At 35.1% G+C, this 14,861-nt stretch overlaps 1 protein-coding gene across 1 annotated transcript in view; it reads left to right on the forward strand.

The window, feature by feature from the left end:
* Positions 1-9,440, forward strand: part of grnd (grindelwald) — a 32,951-nt gene extending 23,511 nt beyond the window's left edge. The window contains exons 4-5 of the mRNA XM_089649816.1: positions 806-960; positions 2,812-9,440. Of these exons, the coding sequence (XP_089505942.1) occupies positions 806-960; positions 2,812-3,714 (1,058 nt within the window). The 3' untranslated portion in view covers positions 3,715-9,440. The remainder of the gene's footprint in view (positions 1-805; positions 961-2,811) is intronic.
* The last annotated feature ends 5,421 nt before the right edge of the window (positions 9,441-14,861 follow it).

Genomic DNA, 14,861 nt, shown 5'->3' on the forward strand with positions numbered 1-14,861 from the left:
TTCAATGCCTTAAAATACAATAAAATAATTGTTATTTTCTCACCTTCGTGGTAGTTAAAATCCTGCCTGACAAAGTGCCGGCTCGCTGCCAGATTAGTGAGATTTTACTCTACTTATCTACATTTTTACTCAGTCTATTAATTTTTTGTAGATACAGGGTGTATCAGCATGTATCAGAAAGACTTTGTAGATACAGGGTATATCAGCACGTACCGGACAGACTTTATCCAGCTATTCTGTAGCACACTTGTAGTAAAAACATGAAGATATCATTGAATCGTCTGATGATATATTTTTGCAATTAAAACAAACCAATCACACCTCAACCCTGGGTATGAGCTAGCTCATCACTGTGATGCGCAATCCATCTCGTTCCAGCAGCACTGTAGAGAGGCGAGATCAGTGGCGACGTGTAATGAAAAATATTTTTGGTTTTTAATTGACAGATGACAAAATGGCATCTACTTTTTTACTCCAAATATGCTCAGGAATAATTGGATAAAGTCTATTGGTTACGTACTGACACACCCTGTATATATTTATATTATTACATTATCTAATAAAACATAGAGATTGTTTACAACACTTGTACCTTTTTGATAGCATGCGTCATTCATTGCGAGTTACAAATCTAAAACGAGCTAGCACCGATCTAAGTATAATTATCTCAATGACTGAACAGTTTAGGATTGTTGTTTTAGTCGGAAGTGGAGCCCTGATATTTTGAAAAAACCCTCACTTACAGGTTTTTATCTGCTAGTGATATTTAAATTCAACGTGTATATTTATTATTTTTGGTTTACAGGTCGTGTTGAACAGCTAGAAAAGGAAGTTTCAACGGTAATAGTAATTTGTGGCATACTCTTACTGCTGTTGTTTGCTTGTCTGCTGGTCTGCTGTATCCGAAATCACAGAACCTACCGCAGCCGCCTGCAGAAATTTATCCTGAGAACAAAGAAGGTACCAGTTCTGACTTTTCGGAATCTTACCAATGTTTAATGATTGTATTGTATTGCTTGGCAATACCCTTTTTAGGCATTTTTATTCATTTACACCCAAAAAACATAAGTTTCTTTCAAAAGTCATTAAAATATGTTAATGATTTTGTGTTCACAATTATTGGTATTATATGGACTTAGGGACTATTAATTTGCTTAAATAGCTATGAAAACATCTTATTCGACATAGGTTACGACTTATTACTAACTCAGTTTTTACAAAAATGTCGCTGACTGATGGCAGTAAACCGGTGACATGGTCAGTTTCCAGATATTCTGCTGTTTGGTTGAATCAGCAGATTTTATTTTTAATAATCGTTCGTCTGAAGGTAGGCTTTTAATTTGTGATGTCATGTTTAATTAATTAAAGACGAATTACTTTGTTGACACCACTTTATTAGATACAAAATCTGTGAGCTTTGTCTACACCACTTTATTACATACAAAAATATGACAACTTAAGTAATGAATTAAAGTCAAATTACTTTGTTAACACCACTTTATTAAATACAAAATCTACATGCTCTCTTAGAGGGATTAGAGAGTGGGGGGGGGGGGGGTGAGTTTACTCCAGACTCACAGACCCACCCAAAACATACTTTTCTCAATTTTTTTTTCGATCACTTATTATATGTATATTGATTGACTAAGCATAGCCAAGCCCTGTTTCAAGTTGACCACTTTGCAATTAAGCTGTCTGTAATTTTTTTTGTTTTTTCCGGGTCTGGTAAATCCTGTCAAGATGGTAGCCGTGTTCGAGAATAAGTGCTGCCAAACCGGGATAAATCATTAACGTTACGCAAAATCTATTGTTCACAGAATTACTAGTGTATGCAGTTTCAGTCATTCATTCTTATTGTGAATTCTATATATTTTTATGTTATTCTCAAAAAAACAAATAGTCTGATATTCAACTATTATATTTTGAGCTTCCGAAGACCTACGCCATAATGTTCCTCTATAATAGGATAGGTATATCCTAGACCAGATGACCTTATTCTAAAATTACATACATGCGGCTCAACATAGCCGAAAAAGGAGTACTAAAGACAATTCGACAGAAGAAATATTTTAAAACTTCCTAGTCTACAATAAACAAAAAGGTCTTCAAAAAAGATTTTATTTAAAAAAAAACATATCTGAATGCTCCACTGCCCAACAAAAAAAAAACAGAGCAAAAAACCAAAATTAAAACTGGTTACTCCCAGTTTGAGTACATATTTTGAAGAGAGAAATATTAAATTCTATTCTACAAAAGTATAGGTACAATGCTCTACCAAATCAAACAAAAAAATAACGGAAATGAATATATTTAAAAGAAAAGTATAAACATGGCTCAGAGAACAAAGTTATATTCAACTTACAAACATTATGATGATGATGTAAAGACAACTTGAAACTAAATACAAAAGTTTAAAACTACAGACCGCCTCAGAACAGGAAACCCTAGTGAGGAGGACTGTGAAATTTATGGAATTTATACTTATATTATACTTTATGGTTCCATGATAACTCAACACAGTGACAATTCAACACACCTTTAATAGGTGATATAAAGTCATTAGAAACGATGATTTTCTAAAAAAAATGAATAGTAGATACAGATATTTTCGCTAAGATTTATTCGTATCGAAAAGGCAGTAAGTCAGGTTACCAGGTATGGGTTGACCTTGCCCGTCCCGCTGCAAGTCAAGTATCCTACCCACCATGCTACTGACCACCCTTCATAGAATCGCACAAATATCTGCTTTGTTTAATGAGTCTTGTTTCATTTATTGAACTTAAATAAACATAATTCATTTTCACATTACAGGGCTCCCGGCAGATACCAGCCTCGTTGGAGCTCACTCACCAGAACCCACACACTCTGTCCCCGGTGTTGGCGCGCCGGGCCAGACCCATCGGCGTGCCTGTGCAGGACTCCCCCTCCTTGCCCACCATCCCCGAACTGCCCCCCCAACCCCTTTCACCCATCAGCCCCAACACCCGCGAGGAACTGCACCACCCTCAAATTGACGAACAAACCCAAAACTCAGAAGAAGGCGCTCCCAGCCAGCCACCGCCTATCAGCCCTCGCCAAGACTCTCTACCAAACCAGTTGCCGCTGAATGTTAATAGTTTGCAATCAATCTCTGAAGGTGTGCCGTTTCACAAGACCAACCAAGTTACGTGTATTCCCATCAAAAATTTCCCCCGACTCCCGGGAGGTGGTGTGATGCAAGTAGCGACATCCCAAACAGATACGCATTCAGATCTGAGGTCTCCCAGCGAGGATTGCTTACTCAGTTATGGCGAAAATGAAAGATTTTCCCACCATCCCTCCCCATCGCCATCTGATATGGGCTACCAAGCTCACAACGGAGTCATGGCTCCCATATATGGGATCCATCACAATACCCCAGTACACGAGGGAAACACCGATGAACAGGAACCCGTAGTTCGCAGAGAGAATGACTCCGATGAGTCCACTGAGGTGTTGTTTAAACCCATAAATAGAACTTCCCCACCGAGCTCCACCGATGGCAGACTCGGTAAAGATGACACGAGCTTCGGATCATCATCCACAATGTCATTGGATTCACCGCAGCACATATATTCCAACCCACGCCAATACAGCTCTGGTTCCTCGGTGAATGATGACTCCCCAAGTTGCCGACAGATCGTTGATAGAAACAAATATTACAGCAATGGTGCATACGATTCACTTCACTCTTAAGGTGGAAACATCTTGACGAGGGATTTACACTTGACTTAAGTTGGCATTGTGTCATCCTCCCATTTGTTGCAATATTATGTGTTTTATATTTTCCACAGTTTACAGCATTTCAATAATTTGTGTTGCTGATTTAGTAATTCTGCTTTTAGCCTCGGCCTTTCATTCCTAGATACTTACTCCATACTACCACCTACATCTGTACAGATAACCTTGGTAGCTTAGTTATATTTAACAATATTTGTAATACCCTATACCGCTAAGTAGATTTGTATGTGTGTTCATTTGTTACCTGCAAATGTCAAACGCACAGTATATTTAATTCGATGAAGACGCAGGTTTTATTTAAACACACCCATTTGCTCACTGACAGAGGCCGGAACAAGAAGTTTTACAAAAAATACAAATTAATCTGTTTCTAATGTTGTAATAGTCAGGAACATATAAATCTTTTACATACATAATACATTACAATTGTTGCATCGCTACTATTAAAATACCTAACTAGTAGGTACCTACCAGAATACAATTAACCTTTCGAAAATAAAAGAAACATTTTGTGTTATGTAGGTACAAATATTTTAATAAAATTTATTGTGAAACTCAATTGCAGAAATTAATAATATTTTGAAAACACAACAGACGTTACCAAAATACGATACCCAAAAGTATTTGGAATGAATGAAGAGGGTTTTTGAACAATTACTGTCGTTGTTCTTATTATTTGTAATTATTTCCAATGAGATTTTGAAAAATATATTACAAAATAATATTTATACCACACGTACTTTAGAATTTTTACATTTTGTATCAATATTGTACCATTTAGTACTATTGTATATAAAAACAGGTCTTATAACTTTGTGAATACTTTACAGTTACTTTTTTTAACCTAAATAAAATGACTATTTTTTTATGTAACAAAATATGTATTGTGAAGAACAGTTTAAAAAGTTTTATTTATTAGTCAATAGCTTAGTGGGTGGGTCGCCCCCGGCTAGCAGTAGGACTGAGTTAGTTTGATACTGGCAACATGTATTGACATACTCCCTTATCAAGATAAGTACTTTTTTTATATATTTAGGAAATATTGAAAATTAAATTAAATATTTTGTGAAGTATTTAGGATATGAAGGTACTTACATATTTACGTTGCAAAGATAATTGAAATATTAAATAAAGTAATTATTACTTCAATGTAGTAAGCCAGAGCTGAAAACCTACTGCCGTTAGTTAGTTAGCGTTGCTCTGTAGGTAACCCACTTACACAGTGCGAGTTGAAGTTAGGACTAACGGAATCCAATACTTTGTTTGTGTGAAAGCATTATGAAACAATACACATATTATGTAATGTGTGTCATTAAACTTTGAATGAGGTTATTCTTGAAATGATGGTTGTTACAATACATCTACTATACGACACTCAAACACTCACGATGGAAAATGCACTCAAAATTAGGTTTACTCCATGTTAGTCAATGTTGTCACTTACTCTTACAACTTTTTTTCTATGGCAAATTTTATCTAAGCAAGCACATAAATATATACATATATATTTTGAATATTTTGCCTTTTTAAAGTTAACTCTTTGCACGCGGCCGTATCAACTGTTGTTACGGCAAAAAGTCTATACTCACACGCGGCTGTATCAACAGTTGATACGGCAACTTTGACGGCCGATATTCCCGCTCTCTTTCGTCATAAATGTATTTCTTGCTCACTTGGACATTTGTAGAACTATCACGATGCTGACATTTACAAGAATTTCTCAAAAATAAAATTTTATTTCATAAAAAAAGATCGATAACCAAGTGCGCCTCTTCGCGCCTTTTAGTCCTTTAGCTTACATTTTTGTCAACGGATGGCGTTAGTACTCGTTTGTCATTCACAACTTTTCATAACTAAGAATGATAAGTGATCATGGTGTCCCACTTGTGTCTATAAACACAGTGGCCTAAGTACACACACACCGAGAGTGGTTTATTTATGACGCCGAGTGAATGGCGGGACCACATTCAAAAGATACGGTTCGTCTTTGTATGAAATTTTATGTTTTTGTTTTTATAAACATCTAAGAGTGTTGACACACGAGGATTTGTTTTCATATTGTGGAGAATAATCTGTTCCGTCTATATAGTCCTATAAATCATGCCAGAATGCTATAATTTGACATTTAATTGCATGCATAGGTATTTGAAAATATGTACCGCGTACGGGTATAGATAAAACGGAGCATATTAACGCGTTCAAAAGGTTAAACAAGCGTAGTATTTAAATAACCTGACTTATTAGAGGAAATTTTTTTCTTCTGTAAACTAAGTTACTTTGTATTAGAAAATATTGTAAGTAAATTAACGACTGAGTATAGTATTCATAACTTCATTCTGTCATTCATAAACGGATTGTCGCTTCCCGCTAGCCATCCTAGGAATTCAGTAGTAAACCCAACACAAGTTGACTTTTAGATATTAGACCCTTAACACAGCACAACATCCCCAAAGATGTCATAGGCTCTGAGGGAAAATGTTTTCCTCAAGGCCGTTTGAGGAAAAAAATGTTTAAAAAAAATTTGGCGTTTGAAAATTTATTAGGTACTGTCGATAATCTATCGTCAGTTAAGAGCTACAAGTGGCTAACTAACATAAGTTAATATATGGTCAGTTAAGAGCTAGATGTGGCTAAAATGACTGAATTACAATTTGGATATTTAATAGACCACGATTATTTTTTATCATTTTGATCAAACTGTCCTAGGTATAAAAAATATAGTTTATAATTATAAATACAATAATATTTTATATATAACTAGGTAAAGCATACAATGCAATGTAACTATATTTTTATCCTAAATGAAATCTCATTATTTTAAAATGCAGTAAAACTTATTTTGGATTTATCTCGAATGATGGAATTGCAGTTAGCCACTTCTCGCTCTTAACCGGTGATATGTGTATGTTCGTTGATATTATTTTATGTATTACGCGTAGACAGAAGTAGAGTAGGAACCGCCACTGGCCATTCGCTTTGGGGTCAGTTAAATCAAAACCTCCTGAGGTTTTGGTTATATGCTCCACTTCAATGTGGTGGCGAGCACGTTGTTTGCACAATTATTGACAAATTCATTAATTTGGATAAAGAGAGATATTTATATGTATATTATATTTTGTTAATATTTATAGGAATTTCTGAAGGTAAAATCTGTATTATATTGTAAGTTTTTTTAGTAAATTTGAAAGTGATATTCAAAGGGTTTGAATTTTAACAGGGTCTAAAAAGATTGTAAGTATGTACGGTAAAAAAACAATTTTATATATGAATGTACCAGGGTATAGTGCCACCACTGACAGATTGCCTGTGGTGGTATCAGGACACACAAATATTTTCTTACCTCCTTCATATAATCCAGGTCTCTTCAAGACCCCCATTAATAAATCCCTTCCTACAGCCCCTACCTTAACCCGCCTCACAATGTTACCTCACCGGGTGGTGATGTAGCTCCCCTGTCTGAACATACTATACAGACAGGGGAGCTCTTGTGAGGTAATACGTAAAAAATAATGTATGTAAATCATAGACATATGAATATTAGGTAGACCTGCCCTAAGTGATTAAAAGCGTATTATCCCCACTCCCCATACCGGTTCCATTGAGCCGGCTGGGCTCGCGTACGGCCTCAAGTGATATTTGAAAACGTGACGTCATCATTCTTGTGCGAACTATGGTCGAGGCATCATCGGTTCATTTTACGAAATAACACGGCAAAATGTTTATTTGTACTATGAAAACTGGTAAAAATAGATGCGAAAAAAGAGAATAAACCCAATTGTTGTATTACATTCCATATATAAGCATTATTTTATTTTATTTTAAGCATATTCACATCGTATAATATGAATCAGTTGTTACTATCACATCGAGAAACGTCTGGACGCGAAACACAAAGCTGGTTGGTTGCTGGGAAGTAAATTATGAACATTTATAAAAGTGTCTTAACTAAATACTCTGAAACTAACTACGACTCTGAATATAGAAGCTGCCTTACTTTGCCGAATTTGGACTTCGCAAATTTGTTCATAACGTGGCGAGTAATTTGCGCTCCCATGTAAAAATGTCTATTCATTCAAAGCAGATTTTACTTTTAAGAAGTAAATGGTGATATTATAATGCGAGATGCCTATTTACTGTCAGATTGATTTATTGACGAATCACAGTCATCTTCACTCCCTTCGTTCTTCAACAGTTGATTTTACCCCTCGCCTTTATCTTCTCGTCTATTAATTCCTATGTCTGTGATGTAAATAAATATTTAAAAAAATACAATTTTGGTGACTTTCTTAACTACCACACTAGGTTCTTGCCCGTACTATGGCAGTCGCACATGATTCATGTAAGAATAAGAATAATAAAATATAATGAAAAGGGAAATTGTTATGTAACAAAAACTTAAAAAATGCATGTCATTATAGAAACCATATAAAGCAGGGTACTCACCAAGAGTGTAGCATGTAACGTATCTGATACTGTTTCAATCTGCAAGTGGGTACGGCTCGTCCACGGTAACCGCGTATCCAGCTACGACCTCCCGGATCCGCCTTTAGTGCTCGCTATGGTGCTCGCAGTGAAACAGGGTCACTGCGAGCACACTGCGGTCCACCCGCGAGCGGCTCGCAGTAGGCTCGTGCCTACGTACTCACTTGATACAGTATCAGATACGTTACATGTTACACGGTTAGGTGAGTACCCTGCTTTAGAAATATGAATATGAAGAAGTTATGAACTTTTCTTAGTACCAAGTAATCTGTAGATACCGAACTTGGCTACCACAATATTTCAGTGGCTTGAGTATGTATATGTATAAAAGTACTTTTGCTTATAAGTATTGAATAATGTATATGTATAAAAGTACTTTTATTTATAAGTATTGAATAATGTGTTTGTACACTGGGTTTCGGAAGCCTTGTGTACATTTTTTTGATTAGTTAATATCTTGGGATGACCCGCTGTGCATCTAGGAATTCAAGTTTACTACATAAGTCTTCTAAAAAAGTGTTGTTTTGTTTATTTATCAACTCGTTTGCAGTGAAATGGAATTGTTTCCTTTTCAGCTACAACAACATCAATAATGCCATTTTTTGTAATATTAGCACTCTTGTACACCCAAGTCACGAGCCGCCACTGACCTGAGGTCAATTTTCATAGAAATTATTTAAACAAAGTATTCAACTTCATTCCATTTAAGACATTCCAGCTATTAAAAATATATTATAAAATAATATTAATTGCACAATTTTATTGTATTGTCTTATGAAATATTATGCAATATATGTTTAGAATTGAGGACAGCATTTACCAGCTAAGCCCTATTCCTCTTGATTCATTCCTGGTTTCGATGTGTGATTTCATATTATTGTTATCCATTTCCAAACTCTTATAGAACTTTTTCAATAAGACATTTGGGACATATTTACACAACTTAAGTTCAATATAAGTCTCTTATTGTCAAGATGAGATACTTTTTAGCTTTATATCATATTTCTTAGCTACACCACTACTTTACAAACGTATTTTCAATGAAACACAGGATCAGGAGAAAAGGGATGATATTATTATTGTTTTCATGAAAAGTATTATATTCTTGTAACTATGTAAATTAGAAATTAAATATCTATGTTGTATTATTGTAACTCTTTAAACATTGTGCAGAATAAAGGATTTTTAGTTAGAAATAAGTGTGTTTTATTTATTTCCTGCTGTCTTGAGTGTTTATTTAATTATTTCTATACATACATTACAGTGTCTACCAAATTATTTAAATTTGTATATAATATATATATTTAAAACTGTTGTTAGTATGGTGTTTGTTTTATGCTGGGTGTGAGGTAGGTTTGAGTAGGTGACACTGTGGAAGGTAATGTTCAGAGATGTGCAAAATGGGTACCCAAAACCATTTGAAATGCAAAATGGAAATGGGTCAAAACTTTTCCATTTGAAAATGCAAAATGCAAAATGGTTTTTAGAAAAGCATTTCAAATGCAAAATACCTATTTTCAAAATGCATTGAAAATGCAAAATGGTTTCTCATTCAAACAATTAAAATAATTATAGAATTTTTAAACAATTTTGTCATTTAATAATGGACATCAATGTAGAACAAACATATTATGATGGTAAATCATTTACATGATGTTAAATCCAAAAACACCACGACTACAGATTATGAAACCACAAAAAATTTGCGCGGGACGTAAAAACATAGAAACTGCTATCTAACATTTAATATTACAGCATCATGGCCCCATGTTCAGTGAATCAGTATTTTTTGTAATGGTATCACTCAATTGCCAGGGCTCCTACCAGGGAGCAACTTGACAAATAATGTAAATTATCTGTCATAGCGAGGTTGAGGACCGACTGATATTTGGGGCGTATGGAAAAAAGATGAGTGGAGATAGTAGGAAGAATGTTGCAAAAAAGCATTTAAAATGGAAAATGCATTGAGAAAAGCATTTAAAATGCAAAATGCAAAATGGTTTTTAGAAAAGCATTTAAAATGCAAAATGGAAAATACCCATTTTGCATTTTGCATTTCCATTTGAAATGGATTTATTTGAAATAAAGCACATCTCTGGTAATGTTATATGTTTCGTGAACACCTCACTGGGAGAACCTGTGCTGAGGTGTTTACGTGGTTATGATTAAGCGGTAGAAGTATTTATATATATTTAAATAAACACATGTATATATACATACACTTCTCCTACATGATTTGAATGAAAGGTTTTTTTTTATTGATGTAACTATTTAAAAATTAATGTTTTTTTGTTTGTGCCCTGTAGACTTAAAAACTACCAGACCGATTTCGCTGCAAAATTAAAAGTTTGTTCTCATTATTGCCAGGAGTGTTTATTAGAGGTTTAAATGGTAGAAAAAGTCAAGGAGGATCAGGAAAGACACCAGAATGAGGTACGGAGTCGAATTATAATATAATATATATATAATTGTAATTTTCAATTCATATTCCTTTCTCACAAACTTAAATAACTTATTCCATATTATGCTGTCTCAATTAAAGTCACAAGGAGGAAATCCATAATTGGTTTTATTTTACTATATAATACTTATGTACAAACTGATTAAATGTAAAGGAATGGAACTGCCAGAGGAAGGATGCAAGTAGACTGAATGCTGTAGAAATGAGATCCCTGAGGCATATGTGTGTGTGTTGGAAAATTACGTATGATTGTGTGAAAAATAAGAAGACTTCTTCTTTCGTATGGTGGGGGGTCAGAGGGGGACATCTAGATCTGCGAGCCATTTTAGGGCCTCAGGCGTCGCCATGTGGACCTCATCAATCCCGCCGGGGAATGAATGGAGCGGGCATTCGTTGACCACATGTTTTTAATAAAAAATCCACCTTTGATCGAGAGGTTCCCTCAATATTCAGGGACAATATTTTTAATTGTTCCCCGATATTTTTTGACTCCCCTTGGCCGGGAGACCTATCGGTCTTCGGCCCCTTAAATAGCGGCATAGTTTGTAGTTGGAGGCCCACTTAATTTGGTATCCGCTTCACTCACTGCACTACCTGCACGCGCGGTAATAAGAAGACTCGCAAGTAGTGAAAAGCTGATGTAAGCATAGTGAGTAAGTTTAAGAAATGGACCCTTAGATGGTTTCGTCATATAGAGCAAATGAGTGAAGAGAGGAGTGTAAGAAAATATATGATGCGAATTAACCAAATGTTTATTTTTTATGAATGTGAATGAAAAAGGAGTGTATATGTGAAGACCGAGTTGTTTGGCGGTCCATCCTCTCTGCCTACTCCTGCGGGAAATAGCGACATGGTTAGATAATTAGTGAATTACAACCTCAGAAATCAATATAAAAATGGTCCTAAACATTTTCCTGAAGTGGGTTGTCTTTTTACATGTTAATAATTGGTCTCAATTTATTTGGAATAATGTTTATAAATACACTATCAATTATATATTATTATGAACTTATTCAAATACTTGTTCTATGAGAATATGGACAAAATCCCATATGCAGTTTTAAAACGCTAAGAAAATGGTTATGATGAAATTTAATATTGTCTTCACTGTCTATGACAATAATAATATCCAATATTCAGTAATGTTGTTCAAAATCCCCAGCCCAGCCGTTGGTACCGCCTGTTCCCTGGTGTCCATCAGGTCGAGTCAATCCCTTCTTTACCGGCCGATACGCACGGCAGCTGGAGTAGTTTCCCCGTTGGCCGACAGAGGGTCCATCTGGCGGCATGAAAGTTTAGCGACATCTAGCATGCACTATGTACAACTATGTCGATAAAACAGAAATTCGATACTCTTTCCGTACGCTACTGCCACTACGAATAGTGACAAAAATGCAAACTATGCGTGTTATCTCGGGATGATTGAGGTCATACCTATGGGCATACCTATTGTCCGTAGACCACCCAAAGATAATTCATAATAAAACAAACGATTAATAAAATATTCCCGATAACGACAAAATAAAATCATGCACAAGTCGAATAAGGTTTATGGATTAGGAATCTCCCTATGATTAGGAATCTTTGTGAACTTTTAGAATTCACCAAGGATATTTTTTTATAAATTAATCTTACAAAATTCCTCTATGATTCCATTTCACGTAAATATAACTAGAGATGTGTCATTTTATATGACGGCCTCCGTGGTCGAGGATTAAGGCTCTCGACTAGCAAGCTGGAGGTCGCGAGTTCAAACCCCGGCGTACGAAAGTAAATTTTATTTCATTATTTAGTTTTATTTCAAAATTTACTCACATAAAATAATATATAGTATATTTGCGGCACGTTCCAGAGTGGAAGATATTCTCAGTATCGCCCTGGTGTAAGGCCATCATTCAGAATTGAAACATTGCTTGAAATAGCTTTCATAGTGTTTGGTGACCAAATCTGAATAGCCAAGTACTTCCCCACCTTCCTCTTCTCCGTATCCTTCCCCTCCCCTCCACCTTCAGCCTTACAACATACCCCAATCGAGGATGCCTGGCTGCAGACGGTCGGGAGCAGTTAGGACTCTTCTACGGTTTCACATAAAAAAAATGTACCTACCTACCTAATTTTTATGCAAAATAAACTTGAATTTTGAAAACGGCGTCCCGCCCCTCCTTAGAAATTACTATTTTTTTTAGATTAAACTTTACATCGACTCGGTTTACATTATGAACGTGAATTTAGACAAAAAATCTTAGGACGGGTTGTTTCGGAGAATTTGAACAATTCATCACATTTCAACGTTCATTTTCGGGATCTGTGAAAGTCCTATTCAAGTTCTGATATTATATTATTATAGACTAGTTGCTTGACAAAACTGAAATAAAAACAGAACTTGAAAAAATCCTTCACAGAACTTGAAAATCAACATTTAAATTTGATGAATTGTTCAAATTCTCCGAAACAACCCGTCCTTATCACCTCGACTCCGGTGGTGGGTCTGGTTTGACCCAGTGTTTTTTAAAAAAAAGATTTTGCCGCAAATATCTCGTTTAGGCTAATTTCCTTTTGTCTATTCTTTCATCAAATATTTACCCATATTTCGACTCAAAAATGATTAAAATCGGACACGTTTTAAAAAAGTTATAAGAATAATTGTGTTTAAAAACACGCAAAAACTCATTTCTTCTCAGTTGAATTCGAGCAGCCGACGAAACAGCATATCTCTCGCTCTGTCCTTCCGTCTTTGTCTCTCACAGTCCCGCGCAGATGTTGTCAACCATTCGGGCACATTTCTAGTATTGTGATTTTTGTTTGTGACTTTGTTTTAATTTTTTTTTTCGTAGCGTACGAACGCAATGGCAAAGCAAAATTATTTATCTGATAATGAGATCAAAAAGCTACTTAACAGTTCGAACAGTGAGATCAGTGATGATGGCGACTTGGAATTCGAAACATTAGATCCAGAATTTGAAAGTGATCCGGAAGAAATATTACTAGAGGAAATATCTGAAAGTGGAAATGGAAGTGATAATGAAGTTAGTGTAGGAAATTCGAATGAATCCGTTGCAGATCAACATTTATACGTGTCGAATTCCGGATTCCAATGGAATTCTGCGCAACCAGCCAGCTTACGTACCAGAAGCCATAACATTATTTCTTCTACCCCTGGATTGAAAAACGGTAGCCAGAACATAGTATCCATCAGAGATGCTTTTGATTTGTTTATTTCAAATGAAATGGTGGAGGAAATTATTGAAAATACGAATAAATTCTGTCAGCTCAATCCGAAAAATTCCAGCTTTCCTAACATTACGAAGACAGAAATGTATGCATTTTTTGGAGTTCTTTTGGCTTCAGGAAGAAATCACGGCCGAAAGTTAGAACTAAGCGAACTTTGGACTACCGAGGATTTATTCCGGCAGCATTTTTTCCCCTCCGCTTTATCTAGAGATCGCTTCCGCTATATTTTTAGCAATATACGTTTCGATGACATTTATTGAATGATATAATATATCGATGAATTATTTTTGTGAATTTTAGCATTTTTAATATATTTTAACTAATAAAAAACTGTTAAACTTTTTATAATTGGTAGTGCTATATAATTATTTTGCCGCTGAATTTGTAATAATAAATCCATTTGGTGTTTTGTGTATGTATATAAATTTTATTAATCGTCGAATCATTTTTGTATTTTCGTATTTAGAATATTGCTTTTATTCCTTTTTTTTAAATGAAAATTGTTAATTTAAATTTGTGATATTGAAAAATAAAAGTTTTAGTATATTTTAATGTGTGTCATTCAATGGTTTTAATTGTGACAAATAAATGTGTGAGGAAGTAAATACTCAACTTGAATTTGAATGCCATTATATAATATTTTCTAATATTTGCATAAGCAATCATCGTTTAATATGGCTATAAATTGAATTTATTTTCTCTTTACACATCTTTCTATTAGAGGTACAGCCACAAGGAAATTATCAAATACGTGATTTATTTATGGTATTTTAAATAATACACGATATTCTTGTAAATGCACACCATCGAAAATTTTAATAATTATAGAAATAAAAATGTTTGTTTCCGCTGACGAACGCTTCCTGTCCCCCTCTCCCGCGCTGCCCTCCTCATTCCCCTGACCATCGCCCGGCACTCGCATCGGCCG

This window comes from Hesperophylax consimilis, chromosome 31 (genome assembly GCF_061612785.1).
Source record: "Hesperophylax consimilis isolate HC1 chromosome 31, BYU_Hcon_1.0, whole genome shotgun sequence".
In the NCBI taxonomy this organism is placed as follows: domain Eukaryota; kingdom Metazoa; phylum Arthropoda; class Insecta; order Trichoptera; family Limnephilidae; genus Hesperophylax; species Hesperophylax consimilis.